Source organism: Anarhichas minor, unplaced genomic scaffold (assembly GCF_050575085.1).
Source record: "Anarhichas minor isolate MPS153535 unplaced genomic scaffold, ASM5057508v1 ptg000007l, whole genome shotgun sequence".
In the NCBI taxonomy this organism is placed as follows: domain Eukaryota; kingdom Metazoa; phylum Chordata; class Actinopteri; order Perciformes; family Anarhichadidae; genus Anarhichas; species Anarhichas minor.
In genome coordinates, this window is record NW_027466453.1 from 16,906,611 (window position 1) to 16,923,227 (window position 16,617).

The following is a 16,617-nucleotide window of genomic DNA, read 5'->3' on the forward strand; positions in this document are numbered from 1 at the left end:
TTAGTGCTGTTGGATCTGTGTTCACTTAGTAAGACCACTGTAAGAGAGTTCCAGAGGGAGGGGCAGCAAAATCGTTTGTTTATGGTCGTATTTACTTTTTGTTATGACAGCAGTAACTCAGACAGTTTAGCAGACATTCATATGTATATCTATGCAGAAAATGTGTTGAATGTAAGATTTGACAGGTTATAACTTTAGTTAAATTATCTTAAAATACAAGTTGCTTTGGGCGTGTGCTCCTGTGTGTGGTTGAGTTGTAGCTTTACATCCATACTATGTCACTGTTACTATGATACCAGGCCTGTGAATGGGTAATGGGTTCAGATATGAGATAGCAGACCAGATGGGGATGTGAAGTGTGCTATAGGGACAGACCTCATACCGAGCGAGTTATTTAAAGGCCGCCTCACTGCGGCACCACAAAGTGGGCCAGACTCGATCACACTCAGGACACAAGCTGCAGTTTGATAACCTTTCAGATAATCAGCACAAACTCTCCTGCTTCCTACCGAGTGTTATGTCATGTTGTGGTTATCCCTGTGTGGTACAGAAGACACAGGATGTTTACTTAAAGCTCAGTCAGACATGAGTGTAACTGGTTCTGGCAGGACACTGAGGTTTAGGTATAGGCAGGTACTCCAATTATACAACTGTGTAACCGTCTGTTAGTTCAGCCTCAGCAGCACTCCTGCTGCTCATGCTCACGTTCTGCAGCTCCTGCTCGTTCTTCTATTATCTATAGCTATATACAGTATCTATAGCTGTAAGATTTGGTATGTCATTACTGTTGTGAATACAATTAATCACATAGTTAACCATCCATCTGCTGTCAACTTAATAATATTTGTAAAATCTTTGAGCCAGAGTTTGTAGCTTGTAGCTTGTTTTTACCTCTTAGTCGGTGCTGTCACATTAGGTTACAGTTGCCCTGTAAGTTTCTTTTTTCAACTTCAGAAAAAAATGTACTTTCTGTTCACCTATGGAATAGAGCTATCTCTATTGCAATAACCTCCAACAAAATGGTGGCAGGCCTGTGTAACAAAGCAGTGATCGCGAGGAAGAGAGAGAGATACAACACGAAAGATGGAGATACACTGTAGAGAGTCTGAGTGATATTCATGTCTCTGTTGGCAGCCAACATCGACAAAAACAGCCTGAGTGGGGAAGAGAGGCGTTGTGCTCGCACCCAACAGAAATAAATGCTGCACATACACAACACACAGGACTTTGCTCAGGGAGCTGTTCACTAACCTCACTGCTCCACTGAGGGTGTCTTCTCCAGACCAGCCTAATCAACTACCTGCCTCATCATATTAAAGTGCTCTCACCTTGTGATGAACACAGGGAGACCATGTAGGCAAAAAGGACAGACACGAGGTTGAATTGCAGGTTCCTCTCACTGTGACGCGACTTCTGCATTCAATCCAAAAACTTTGATTAAACCTTTCTGTTATTGTACTTCAGAAAGGTACAATAACAGAAAGGATAAGGACGTTTCTTTTTCCTCACATAACATAAAGGTTATTTGAAAAGTTTATGGAAAGTTTAACGTCAAGGTCTCGTCCTGTTAAAAAAATGTAAAATGAGTGCATATATTAACTAATTTCATATTGGATCATTGAAAGATGATAGAAATATGCCTCACGTCTGTTTTTCCACCAACAAAACTTTGCTTGTTTGTTTCTGACACATTTTCCTTACAGCACATACAAGAGTCGACTGTAATAAAGTGCTTCCCCAAATACCAATCAGCCTCATCGTCCTCCATACCGAGGCCGGCGTTGCCAAACTGATGTAGGAGCCAAATTTATATTTGTCTCAGGTGAACAACGTAGGATCTATCCATTGTCATGGAAACACTGATAAAATTGAGTTGCATGTAGGTCACATGCCTCTGGACCTGATTTCGCAACATATCAAATTGGGGAAAAACAAGTCCATGCAGCTCTTTCCTCTTCACACCAATTTTGAAACGCAGACCCGCGTCACATGTGAGAGGAAAAATGAGCAGAGTCGTGGTCCCGTCAGCTGCAATGTAAATGCCACTGAAGTGTATCATTGGGGAAGCAGGCTGTGCTCGCTGATCAGAGCCGCCTCTGTGCTGGTTGCAGTAATTGATCTTTGCATTAATAAATGGGGCACTTATTTTTACATCCCGAGCAGGTGCACCTGTGTGTGTACTGGTGTTTCTGCATCAGTCGCTGATCAGTCATTAGGACCGGGAGCGTTTGTGGGGCAGCTCGACTCAGAACAAACCCTGCAGGTGCACACACACACACACACACACACACACACACACACACACACACACTTTAGGGTTGCAAATAAGTAGTATTGTCATTATCAATTAATCTGCTGATTTTATTTTATTTGTATTGAATAGTGGTTATGTCTACAAATTGTCATCACAGACTTTTAGAGCCCAAGGGGACATCCAAAACCCCAAAGATTGACTTCAGGATGAATCAATTATTAGAATAGTTTCAGATAGATTTTCTGCTGATCGAATCAATTAATGAACACATTTTTTCAGCTCTAGTCCAGCTTTTTCCGGATCGTTCAACCACAGAATTTACAGAATTCATCAGTAGATGAAAGATTCAGAGCTAGCAAACCTGAAATTAAGATTATTTTTTTCAAGCTACTATTTATGAAGACAAGAGTTTCCATTCATGCTCATAATTATTTTTCTTTTATCAGTGATCTACTATGAACTCGACTTGCAGTTTCCAGGTTTGTTACCCTGCTGTGGGACTAATAAAGGATTATCATATTTTATCTTATAAAAATAAAAAAACATGTTGATTTTCAGGAAACAAGTGCAGAAATGGTGTCTTTTAAAATGTCACAGGAAGCCAACTCCATCCATGAAGGATAACATTAAGAAACAGCTTTGCTCTTTCAAAGTGTTGGCTCACATGACGGAAGTTTCACACGCAAGAGTCACAAGGAAGGAAAGAAGAGTGTTGGGTTTTAATGAGGTGCGATGTTCCTCTTTAGGAATGACTCCAGGGAACTAATTAAGGGTTCTGTAAGGACACTGGGAGCTAGGATTTACATTTTTACACAGAAATCAGACCTTTGGAGATGTAGACATTTATTGTTAAAGTTCTGTGTTTCCATAGAAAAAAGCCAGACAGGATAAAGTAAGAAAAACACTTGTAAAAGCTCTCCATTTTAAATTCATAGTTTACTCTTAAGTTTTAGATGTTAACTGAGGCAACCTGTAACCTATCTCGGAGTAACGTGTGGCACTTAAATATCAACAGCATTTAGTCGTTAATAACCCGCAAAATGTTTGGGATCTCTATTAAAACCAGGGACCCCTCTGACTCTGACCCTGCTGAAGTGTGTTATCATCACTTGCAGGCTCTGTGCAGACTCGATGCTCCATTTAATGAGGTACTGTACTGTATGTGGAGTCCCTCGAGACAGAGCGGACATCAGTGTTTTCTTGCACCAGCCTCTTCATTTGCTGCTGGGCTCCTGAGAGCTCAGGTTCATTCTGTGTCACACTGTCGCTGCCTGTTGACAAAAGCAGAGCTGCACAGTGAGAGACCTCTTGGTTCAGTTTTTTTTTTGTTGACCGACAGACTCAGGACACTGTGTAGTTCGTATGTTCCTACCAACTCTGCTCTATCAACACATGTGAGTGTACACCCGCACTTTGTCCTCAAACTAACTATAACTTTAGGCAATGTTTTATTTTAACACGTATCAGGAGATTGTTTCTCTTATATTTTTATCCCACTTAACTTGACATGTGTTTTTTTATGGGCATGTGTTACTTCATGTATATTTGTATGTTTCTGTGAGGGATATGTACAAATCTCCCTCTAGGACAATAAAAACGATCTATCTTCACAGCATGCTACTGATAATTTGCTACTTACAACGCAGTTATTTACTCTCACAACCAGATACTGTCAGAGAGAAACAGAGAAACATAAACAATGTGCTTTGGTTATCAGGAAAATACTTTATTGTCGGAATTTATATAACAATGTTGCCAGAATACAAAATATTCACACATCAAGCTTAATGTGTTCAGATATTGATATCAAAGATAGTAACCTTCTGAAAATGATTGACCTTTTGCAGCTCAAATATTTCTAGTAATAAAACGGCTACATGTCAGCGGAACAGATTTTAAAACAGTTACTGACATCACCTCTGTTTCAGAAGTCGTCTTTGCTGGCAGGGTACATGTTGTATTATGCTACATCTAGTGGTACAATATGTCAATAACATTTTTTATATAACGGATGCCACACACAGTAATTCTAATAAAAACACAGATAGTGTTTATAAGTTACACAGTGCAATGCACTGATGTCCAAAATATAAACATAATGTCTTTTTTATTACTGTCTTATATTATATAGTAACCTTTTAAAAATGTTCATCTAGAAAAGTCAGTTTGTTGCTCCCTCTAGTGGTATTCTGATGCTCCTTTCTCTTTCTCCCTCTCACACACACAAATACGTATTTTGCACATATCACATCAACAACAAACATCAAATCAACATTCTACACAGTAAAAAAAGTAACATAATATAACACATACACGTATTCTGTAAAATAGACAGAGATACATTGTCTGTGTTCAAACTTCACTGACCAAACAGCAGTTTTACTCTGAAACACAGATTCCACCTGCTCATCTTGTTTTGATCAGAATGACTCAAACAACCTCATTCTTTCTTGGACAGAAAGGCCGTCTTTTAAACTCTGCAAGCCAAACACACAAAAGACAAAAGAAAGTGTGAAAGTTCTTAATCTGTAGTTATTACGATGGAATAACTTTACTGTGATGTGGAGGTTTAATTAAAATGGTTCATGTGAAAGGAACATTTTGCATAAATCAATAGACAAAGCAGATGATGCAGCAACACATTTTACCTTTGATCTCACTCTGATCTGACGTGTGAGGGTTGATTTTGTTTTCTTCAGAAAAGCAGCATTACTTGTTTTTGTCACAGTGTCCTCTGAGAAAACAAGAGGGTAGGAGGGACATAAAGGGAGTAGTTCTACATTTTGGAGAATGCATTTGTTGCCTTTCTTGAAGAGAGTTAGATTAGGAGATTAATAGAAATGTCGTTTTTGAATTTTGTTGCCTTTGGGCAGGTGAACTGTTTCCCCTTGTTTCCAGTTTTTATGCTCAGCTAATCGGCTGCTGACTCAATATTTACTGCACAAATGTGAAAGTGGAATCAATCTTTTCATCTAACTCTTAGCAAGAATGCGAATAAGCTTATTTCTCAGGTTTGAATGTGTGTGTGAGTAGAAATCTCATAAATTATCATAACATCCTGTAATGTACACTAAGTAAAAAGTGTCTTACCGAGGGACCGTCCTGAAGCATGTCCGCTTGGAGACCAAGTGGCGGACTTGACATCTTCCAATAGTTTGTTGACATCATGATGGGATTCATCCTGGCTGTTGTAGAGGGCCTTGAGCTTGTTCTCGGCGTATATTTTGTCCTGTTACACACACACACACACACACACACACACGTCAGTTTTTAAGTTATACGCAGTTGCTCTTTTCATATAAATAACAAATATTTTATCAGACCGTCAGGGCACAGAAATAACATGTTTAAATTAGTAGCATTACAATTGCAAGTTCAAAGAGGTTCCAGTACCATTCGAGCAATCTTCAAGTCTTCCTGGAGAGAACAAGCTTCCTGTCTGAGAAACTGCATTTCTGCCTCCCTCGCCCGCAGAATCACCTGTAACATAAGTTCATCAACACATGTTGTGTGTTATGATAAAGGGGGACAGGATTATAAATGCAAACATGCACTATATACCTGTGGAACTTTATCATTAAACTGAATCTTTTCTAGCATGCTTACATATGTATGTATAAACAATATAACCTCAAATTGGATTCAACACAGATAAAGTTAAAGGCAGAACAGACACTCAAACTACGGGTCAATTTAGCTGAAAAACACAAATACATACAAACCACTTAGACCATCACAAACACTTACCTCCATCTCATAAAAGTCGTTTATTGGAGGGGCAACATGTGACTGTTTCTCATTTCGCGAGAAATGTAGCTGAGACATTTCATCTGTCTCTCTCTTGAAGGGACAACAAGGGACAGAGGGAGAAGGTGATGCATTTTATAGATGGTTTTATAAATACATACACACTGTTTACGCCAACTACATGTGGGTATTTTAATTGAATACAAATTAAGAATGCTCAGCTACCTTTGTGAAAAGAAAATGATTGTACCTGCATATTTTTGAGCTCCTGGTTTTCCTTTTGGTAATGAATCAAGGACTGTCTCTCATCTTGCAGGTCCTGGCTCAGCTGAGAGTTTTCCAGGCATTTCTGAGTGTGCTGAACCGACAACACCTCGAGCTCTTTATGCATCAACCGGATCTCCTTCCTGCAGCGGCAAAGCAGAAGCACAAATGATGCGACAAAAACTGTACGAGGTTTTACAATTGGTCAAAACACTATTAATATCACATTCAAAAGCTATTATGAGGAATTGGGGAAAAACAACTCCCAAACAGAAATAGTGAGACTACAAGAAGCACAACTGGAAAAAATGGGAAACATGGACATGATGGAAAAACTGTGATTGTATTTCCCAAATAGTTTGATTTTGCAAATCTATTGCCAATAAAGAGTTATAGAACAGGTACATGTCCAAATAACTTGTACATGGAATCAATGTAACTCCTACCAGTCTGAGTAAAATAGGACATTAATGCCAATTTAAACATGAGGTCACTCTAACTCCGGATTTACTCCGATATGATTAGATGCTGTGTCCATGTCACTCCCCAAGTATCAGCACCATTGACAGATCTGCCACACCGGCTGCCAATTCACAGCTCGTTAGTCTGTCCTCAAATGTGTGAGACAGAGATGACGCTGCCAATGCTTTTTCTATATTAAGATATTGACACTGACTGGAACTGGAAAGTGGAGTAACTCCTATCTATATATGCGTTATTACATAAAAGTACAATACGAGTGCATATTTTAGCATTTGTTAGTATGTTTTTGTGGAACTCCACCTGGGGTGAAGGCATTTTATCTGCTAGCTATTAAAGGGTCATTCATTATTTATCAATTATCAATATTCTGTGAACTTAAGTGGAAGAGAAAAAAAAGAAAATTAAGAAACCAGTAGTCGCTCACTCATATTCGATGTGCAGTTGTGTGGTGTCAGCGCTCTCCTTCATGTGCTGAGACTGTCGGCTTTTCTCCAGCTCCTGTTTGTGAGCTCTCCTCATCGCTACAATGGCTGTAGAAAGATGTGAAAACTTGCATGATTCTTCACCATTGTTAAGTTAGAGTAAGATCATTTATTTGCAGTTCATCCAGCCTGTTTCCACATTATAATTTCCTTTATTCAAGGTTATTTACATTTATCAATCAATGTTAACACTTTTAGAACATTCCCCGTCACATTAAAATAAATAAAAAGAGTGAAATTCAGTTTGTATTGGCTTAACAGGCCTACGGTGCTTTTTTTTGTGTATGACTTCTTGCTGATAGACGTTTACCTGCCATTGTGGCAGCCGTCTCTTCCTTTAGCAGCTTGTCTCTCTCCTTCAGAAGTGCAGCCACCTCCGTCCGATGCTGCTGCTGTAGATCACCCATCAGCTGCCTGTGCATTTCCTCCATGGCAGCGAATTCTTGATCACAGGATGCCTATATTAAAATTTAGAACAAGTTCTCTATTTAAAATCAGTGATTACTTACTACTTACATTTATGAAAGAGAAATAAGGTCTTTGTTACCTCGTGTTTTTCAAGATCTTTCTGATAAGCCTCTCTCATGGCTGCTGCACCATCTGTCAGCATCGCTTTTCTCTCCATCACAGTCTGGTCTGTTAGGGCGGAGGTACTTTCGGAGTATGCTCTGGTCTGTTTCTCTTTGGAAGACTTGGTGTAATAACCATGCACGTGTTTCATCTCCTCTTCGTGGATCTGTTGCAGTTCCCTTATCTTCTCTTGAAACTCAGTTTCCATTTTGTTCATCCGTTCCTCATGGAAACCGTTGATCTTCCGTATATCTTCCAGGAGTCTCTGGTTCCCAGTCTCTACAGATATTATCTTTTGCTCTGCACGTTCTAGTTCTCCTCTTAATACAATGTTGTCCTCCTGAAGCTGACATAAGGTGTGATTAAAAGTCTCCTGCTCATCCTTTAATGTGATATCCTGCTCTTTGCACAAAGCTTGCAGTTTGTCCTGTAACACCTCACTTTGGTGCTGCTCTAAATCTGAGTGCAGCCTGTCTGACAGATAAATTAACTTTGCCTGCTCCTGCATCCAATTTAAGTCAGCTGCTGAAGCATTTTCCCAGTTATCAGCCACACTGCACTCTACTGCATTGCCATCAGAAACCTCCCGGCAGAGTTGGTGTAAGAAATTAGCCCTTCTCTGCAGCCGGGATATAAATCTCTCCAACCACTCTGGTTCTTTCTCTGCCTCTACCTTTTGAACATCAGATTCATCCTTTTCAACTGGTTTAGCAGCTCCTTCTGAATCTTTATTCTCTCCCTGCACTTGCTCCTCATAAGGAGCCAACTCTGGGGGATTGATATCTGCCAGACTATTACTTTGAAGCTCCACTTCTTCCACTTCTTGATTATTTACTTGAGTCACGCTCTCATGTTGCTGCTGAAATTTTAAGGCAGCATAAATGAGCTCCGCTTCAGCACAGACTCCACCGATGGCCCTCTCTAAACATTCATTGTTGTCACATTCTGCTCCCCCAGAATGGGTCCTTTTTACTGTTTTTAAAGCCATTCTTTGCGCGATTATGCTTTTGTACTTGTGTGCCAAATCCCCCCCATCCTCTCTTGGTGGTAAGTATTGTTGCACAATGCCATGTTGACTCTGAAGGACAGATACCATTTTTTCTACAACAAATAGTTCCCTCAATAAACACTTGCCAACACTTTCCACGTCATCGTCCGAGGGCAACGTACTAGTGGGTTTACTTTTAGCACTAATGTTGCTCTCAGCTAATGTCTCGTCATTGAGGACCTTGCCCTCTCCTTTGCTGGCGTTGTGTGATTCATGCTGCTGTTTCTCTGCAACTTTCTCTCCTTGCTGAAGGCAGGCAGCAACGGTGGCTAGTTGCTTCTCAAAGTCTGTAATAGTAATAGGAGTGGCCCGGAGCCTCCCTCTGCAGACATGGATGATGTTCTGTGCGAGCTGAAACCTACCAACCAGCATCCTGCAGCGGTTTTCTGTCTCCTGGGCGAATCGCTGGCTCTGCTTGGCCTGACTGTGAAGAAGCAGACTGAGGTGCTGAGCACTGGCTCGGCTCCGAGTGAGCTGGGAGCAAATGTGAGGGTCCTGGCAGCTGGTGTGACTGTGGTGCTCCTGCAGTCTTTGCATGATATCCCTTAGCTTCTCTTCTGTTACATAAAGCTTGGTTTCAAGTATCTGGATCACAGACATAAACCTTTCTGGGTCACTGTTCATTTCCTTTGGCCTGCTGTCACCTACAGTGACGTGATCAGTTGTTCGTCTCTCATTTTGCTGATCAGAGTCTAAAGATTCATCCTTTGGTTGAGAAGAGTTACTGGTGCAACGTTTCAACACGTCATTCAGCTTCACTTCTGTCTCCTCCAGGCTATTACCTAAGACTTCCATCTTCAGCAAAACTTCACTCAGCTCTTGCTCCTTCCTTTCCAGGAGCCTCTCGTAGCCTTCTCGCATGTCCTGTGTTTCAGACTCATTTTGCTGCACCTTCCCTAAGGCCAGCTGCAGGTCCTCGCTAACTCTCTCGTATGAGTGCTCAAGATTGTAGTAGTGCGTCTCTTCGGTTTCCAAGCGGCTTTGCAGCCTGCTCACCTCCCCATCTGCCTCACATAACTGGTTCTGCAGCTCTTGACAGCGATGATCGAGCTGCTCTCTTTCCTCTTGAAGTTTCTGCACAGCAGATACTGTACAGGCTAGCTCCTCTTGAAGCTGTTGTTGAGCCTCCTCAATGTCCCTGGTCCATGTCGGAGTCTTGTTCAGGTCCTCCTGCTGTTCATCTCTGTCCAGTCTCTCCTGTAGTTCTTTTGAGTGTTGCTCTGCCTGCGCCAGGCTGGAGGCCAAGCTCCTCCGTTCTCTGTCCTGACTTTCTTGAAGGAGCGTGAGGTGCTTCTGCAGGCGAGCCTCTTTTTGAGCCTGCGCTTCCTCATTGGCACGAAGTTCAGTTGTCACCTCTTGAAGATGTTTGTGCAAGCGCTCAGCCTCCTGTTGGAGACTTTGGTAACTCTGCAACTCCTGCTGCAGCTGTGTGAAGCACACCTCAGCCTCCCTCCTCTTCTCCTCGCTGGAACTCAGCTGGGACTTCAGGGAGGCCACGCAACGCTCCCACTCCGTCTGCTGCTCATGAAAACGCAGGCGATCTTGCTCCAGATGGGCTTGTGCAAGTGCTGTGGCATCACCTGTGACAAGTAATTGTGCTTGTTGAGCTAAGACATCTACCCTTTGCCGCAGTTCAACTTCCCTGGCTTTCTCATGGCTCCTAGTTTTAGCCTCCAGCTCAAAGCGGAGGTCATGGTTTATCTTCTGCAGTCGCTGTAAAGCCAATGCTTGTTCCGAGTCGGAGTTTGAAAGAAGATCATTCTACAGGACAAAAGTAAGCTTTAATTGGGACAAACTGTGCTTTGCATGCTCATATTGTATATGTTTGAGTGTCTTCTGCGTTATACCTGTGTATGAACCCTTTCTCTTGAATGCCTCGGTCTCTCTTGTTGTAGCTCTTCCTGCAGATTACTGTTTAACTGCTGCAGTCGAGACAATTCCTTCTGTGTTTGTTCCAGCTGTAGAGAAATAACAATGAATCAGGTATTCATTTGTTAATGCATTCAGGTGAACATTTTTTAATCCAATGTTTTAATTACGTACACACACTCTCAAGCATAATCTCACCTCTTTGACAAGTTGCCCAGTTTGCTGCTCACAGGGAACTTGATCGTTATCTTTTGTGCTCTCACGGGTGACGTTTAATGATACTTGCTGCTCGTCGCTGCGGGGTGGGGTTATAACTTGCTGCCAACTCTGCTCAGTTTTACTCGGTGTATCTGAATGTTCATCAAAACACTCAACATTTGACAGCATTGCAGTGGAAGTAGAGCTGTCACCAGCTCCATCAACACACGATGATGCATCTGTCACACCTGGTGCACAGAAGGTTGTACAAAGAACCAATTAAGTACAATGTGATATGAAATTTAACAATATGTAACCATTTATCACTATGTCTGTTCCCCTGTGGAGCATATGAATGGTGCATGATTGCAAACCACTGACGTAGAAGGTTCTTGAAATGAGCAGCAGTTCAAATTCACAAATACAATTATTTTAGTATTTTATTAAGCAGTATATCAGAACTATAGGGTGTAAAAGTAATATAGGCCTCATGCACTGAGCATCTACATCAAATTTCATTTATTTTAAAAGTGAATTACTAAAAAAACACTGAGATGGCATTTTTCTTGTTTGTTTCAGTTTGTTCAATGACTCACCAGTCAGTGTGGTTGCATCAAGAAGCGAACACTGAAGACAGGAAGCACCCTCACCTTCCTCCACTTGCCGAGGAGGACTGATGGGAGACGGAGCAGAGGAGCCGATTGTGGACAATACTGAGCTTCCATCAGCAGAACTCTGCTCTGTCTCTGGCTGCGGTTCCTCTTCTTTCTGCTGCTGATGTGTTTCCTCTGCACAGTCACTGGTTTTGTGCTCTTGCAAAAAGCTGTTTGGGTGTTCAGCTTTCTCCAGCTCCTCAGCTGACTGCGAGTCTGGATGCTGTGAAAGGGAGCTGTGAGGAATGACAGAGAAACTAATTTAGACTATGAATGTTAAATCCACTAACAGCCACAATATGGCCTGGAACAAGTAAAGGTACTTCACGATGTATCCTCTCAATTCAATCAGTCTTGAGGGCAGATTACAATACATTACATTTACAAATCTGGTACCAATTATGCAGCACTTTTAACAACTTTATTTACCTTGTGACGTGAGGTGTAAGACTGGGCCGCACATTCTTCAACACTGCTTGGACCCAGTTGCGTCTCATCCCAGAGGTCATCGCACAGAGTGTGTAGACTCCATCTCTGGTCTGCGGAAAGAGAAATGTAAACATATTTATGTATTCATATCATGTCAGTTTATTAAACATTTTGAGATTACCTTGATTCACCCTCGCTATTGGGTAACATCAAAGAAGCTTGACTCGTGCTACCCACCTCTTTTTACTCAGCAGGACAGCAGGGATTTTCTTAATTTAACATGTTTTATAGTTAGTGATGAAAATGTGTCTATACATATCTAATTCTTCTACAGTATATTGCAGAAGAAATGTATATGGATAGACTAGTAGACGTGTAGATGGATTGTTACTGGTATAAAAGAAAACAGCACAGTACAGCAAGAAAGCAGAAATATCAGGTAATTGCACTTTTATATCACATACTGTAGAACTAGAGTAATCAAGAATTTCTGTCTTGAGAATTGTTTTGGTTGCACTTATTGTTTGAGAGGAATTTACTTTAAACTTTTTGCATCTGCTGCGTCAGATATTTCTTAAACTTTTCCCAACAAAACACTGTCAGAGCAGGCAAATGACAACTATATAGTTTTTCACTGAAGTAACTGAAATGAACAATCAGGGAACAAGAGAGCATAGGGCCAAATATCTGCAACATAAACCTCTGTTCAGACTCACAGTCAATGTTGAGTAGAATGTCATATGTCTGGGTCAGGATTTTCTTCTACTTCAACTGCAAAGTTACATTTTAACAAAGCAAAATACCAGCGCACCTCCTCAGCTAATGAATCTTTGTAGAACCTCAGGATTTGGTCGGTCAGGACAAACCAGTGTTGCTGCCACTATAAGCAGAACAGGACAGTGCACAAGATCATTAGCTTGTCAGACAAGTTTTCATGCCACTGTTACTAACATTTTAAGCAACAGTGAATTGACAAATTCACCTGTCACAGACGAGTGCTGCCGCACGCATCCATCCTTTCTTAAAGTTGAGTAGGTCGGGCTTTAAAAGACAAAGCAAAGCATCCTATCCATTCTGTGGTCTTTAGGTCATTTGTGTCGAGGTTCTTGGGTTTGTTTACTGTTTTAGTTAGAAAGTCCTCTATAATTCCTGACTTTGGGTGTTTTCCACCTTTGAGATTGTCGGCCCTGGCCTGATTTGTTCCACCTGTGTCTAATCACCCTGCTCTCCTTGTGTATTTAGACGGTGTGCTCAGGTCGTCTGTTTGTGGCTTGTCCATATTCCTAGTACCGTACCAGTTTGTTCTTTGTTCTTACAAGGCCCAAGATTTAGCATGACTTCAGTAACCAGCAAGAAACCAGACTGGACAATCACATACTCCTGCTTGTCACACTTTGTGTCATGTTTCTCTTCGAAACTATGGTAACAGCTCAGACCGTGCTTTAATTTGGCTTTTTTGATAAGCAGGACAACATAGAAATTAAATTATTAAGATTACTGCAGCGTCTGCCTTTATGGGGCTACATGAGTCTGCTTCAATAGAGTACGATGTAGAACTATTTGTATGTAATGTAATGCAATGTGCTGATTGGTATAGACAACAGCTTTTATTATGTATTTGTCAATACACATTAAAAGTCAAAGTACCTGTTTCTTGACTTTGTTGCAATGATGATGACATGCAGTGGTGGAAACCAAAGAGGAAGACTCTGGTGGCTCACAGGGGCTGCTTGTTTTCATTCTCTCAGCTTCATCATCATGACACTGGTCTTTGTTGTCCCTTTTGATGATCGGAACATAAATGTTAATAATTTGAAGCACAAAATAATTTTACAAAGCAACCATAAAACAAAAAACCCAGGAGCCTCTTACTCTAAAAAACAAACAAACAAAAGATACACAACAAACCTGATTTGCTCCTCAGAGGAAGACAGCTGACCAGAATTCAGTTCTTTCTTTTCATCAGTTTGTTTTGTTACTTGTGAACTTGGAACTGAATGGTCTGAATCTGTTTCAGAGACGGTGGTAAAGAAACAAAAGCTGTATATAAAACTATTTAAATAAAAACTTCTTTAGTGACGTGTCATTATTTTCTCACAAAATCTTTAGAGCTTCTTTTTGTAAATTTCACTTCTTTGATTTGGAGCAACTTAAGAAAATACATACATGAAAATGAGCCACCACATTAAGATTATTGACTAATATAATTTAATTGGGATAAATATACTGTAAATATTCTTAAGAACTGTAAATAAACAAATTAAATATGAATGAAATTACCGTCTCCGGTGGATCTTTGGTCGAGTCTGTTGAGAGAGTGGCTGCTTCTCATGAACGGAGCAGCAGTGAGAGACGAGGTGTGGAGGGATGAAAAGCTCCGGCTGCTGCAGAGGCGGAGAGCTGGTCTGGCTGAGCGAGATGCTGCTCTGATACCCTGGTGGCCGAGGCTGCCTCTTTTCAAACTGCCACCGGCCTTACTGCCGCTAGCAGTTGAATCACTGCCTCTGCCACTGAGGCTGTTGCTCCTTCCACAACTAACGCTGGGTTTAGACGTCTGGCAGCCAGATGCAGGTACTGTTAATGCTGCTGGTTCCTTTGGGAGAATAAAGAGAGCAAGAGCAGAGGCTGAACACTGGTGGGCTGAGAAAATATGTCACATAAAGACAGGCTTTTAGGTATTAAGTTCCGTATGGTTTTCAGTTTTGAGGACGATAATATTTTAAATTCAAACATCGCACCTACTGCTCATCCCCATCCAACATGGACTCTTTGACACCATACAATCCAATCACCACGGAGAGAACCTTTTAATCCTAAGAGCTCTTAATTTGCTTAAGTGCCATCTGACCGACACTGTGATCATGGACAGACACACACACAGACACACACTTGAACTTAATCACACTTGAGCATTGGAAAGCCATCAGACATAGGCGGTTTCTTCCCGTCTTTAGAGATGCAGCCTCACCAACTGCAGAGGCCATCAATCTGTGGCCGAACCACAAGACAGAGAAATCAATTAGAGGAGGCTCCAAGAGTCCTGATTTAGCGGATTGTGCAGGTTGTAAAAGCACTGACTTGATCTTCGGCCATCAATGGCTTTATAAATAAAACCTAATACATGCATATAGCAAAAACATGCACCCACTCTGAGGATAATGTGTCCATGAACATGTTAATATAGTCCAATCATTTTAACATATTCTGGCAAAATGAAACAAAACTCTACAGGATGTTTTCTATACACGGATGTTTAACAGTGCTGGTATGCAGGGTAAAAATACTTTGAAGAATGAAAAGTAAAGTAAGTCATATTTTAAAGGTCATATGTTGCCTAATCCTCATGACACTTTGTATCTATATTTGTAAATTACCAAAACAACATTTTTTAAGCAAGTGCGACACTTACCTTCATCTTCTGTGCAGGTGTGTTGGTCTTAGAGTTTACCAGGGTCCCAGGCCACCTGTCAAAGATAACATTAAGACAGTTAAGCGTAAATCATTCTGTCATCCTCCACTTTCAGAAAACAATTATTTAGTGTGTTATTATTACATTTGATTTGGCTTTATTCAAGGATAGATATCCAGGCATTGCTGTGCTGATAATTTTACTTTATTTATTATGTTTACTTGTAAGCTAATGAAAAGCTGGTGGATGATTTTCATCCTAATTCAGATGAAGTGCTAAATTCAAGTTATTGATAATTTTTGCACTCCAGGTAAATAGTTGAACATTTTCAAATCACATATTCAATATCTCAGCTGCCATATGAAGATGCCGCATGTATGTTTTTCATTATTATTAAGATTTTATGGTCAGCTCAATCCAAAAATAGCATTAAAGCAATGATACCCTAACAGTAATACAGGACATAGATTCTGTAGATAATGCTGACTTACCTTGGCGCCTTGGACATCATTTTTCAGCAGTAAAATGAAAACACAATGAATGAGACGATTAAGATAAATGTAAGAAGTTTAGGCTGACACTGTTATCCATCTGCAAAAGAAGTGTGCTCCCTCTCACTCTGGCAAAAAACAAACAGAACAGGTCTATACCATAGTGTCCCAAAGAAACACAGACACAAATAATCCCACAGAGTTGACAAACTCCATTAGAGTTTTGCAGGATTAAGCCAACAGCTTAACAGGATTACTTCACTGTAATTTTAGTGAACTTGACATCCCTGCCTTTGTCTAGAAATACTGCAAATGTATATTTAGTTTATATCAAGACACATTATTTAACTTATATGAGTACAATCCATAACAGTACTGTAGAGAAACACATGAACTCTCGTAAGTCCAACTGAGAAGGATTTGGCTGCTTCTTGCACATTTGCTCTGCTGATGACACAGTGACACAGCTGTCACTGTGGATCTGTGAGCTGTGACCTGACCTGAACTATAAAGAACTATCAAGATACACACTAGTCTCAGCAAAATCAATTATTAGCAAATGTGACTGGTCTAATTGGTCATTTAATTATGTGTTACTGGTCAAGGTAAAAAAAGTGTAGAGCCGTAAACTGAAAATGAAAATACAGTATTTCAAAAAAAAGAGGGGAACAAAATGGAATTCCTCCAATCAGGAGCAAGCTAGAAATTAGGTGATCAAAT

At 40.7% G+C, this 16,617-nt stretch overlaps 1 protein-coding gene across 1 annotated transcript; it reads right to left on the reverse strand.

Annotated features, from left to right (window-relative positions):
* Positions 1 to 4,674: 4,674 nt before the first annotated feature.
* On the reverse strand, positions 4,675 to 15,914 carry LOC142945301 (uncharacterized). The gene is made up of 18 exons (XM_076086716.1): positions 15,898 to 15,914; positions 15,407 to 15,461; positions 14,278 to 14,590; positions 13,906 to 13,990; positions 13,645 to 13,777; positions 11,998 to 12,107; positions 11,512 to 11,804; positions 10,916 to 11,163; positions 10,696 to 10,767; positions 7,778 to 10,609; positions 7,541 to 7,688; positions 7,173 to 7,278; positions 6,252 to 6,408; positions 6,002 to 6,094; positions 5,648 to 5,734; positions 5,345 to 5,483; positions 4,903 to 4,988; positions 4,675 to 4,731 (listed from the first exon to the last, which is right to left on the reverse strand). Exons 1-18 carry the CDS (start codon positions 15,912 to 15,914, stop codon positions 4,675 to 4,677), a joined length of 5,031 nt encoding a protein of 1,676 aa, XP_075942831.1.
* Between the last annotated feature and the right edge of the window lie 703 nt (positions 15,915 to 16,617).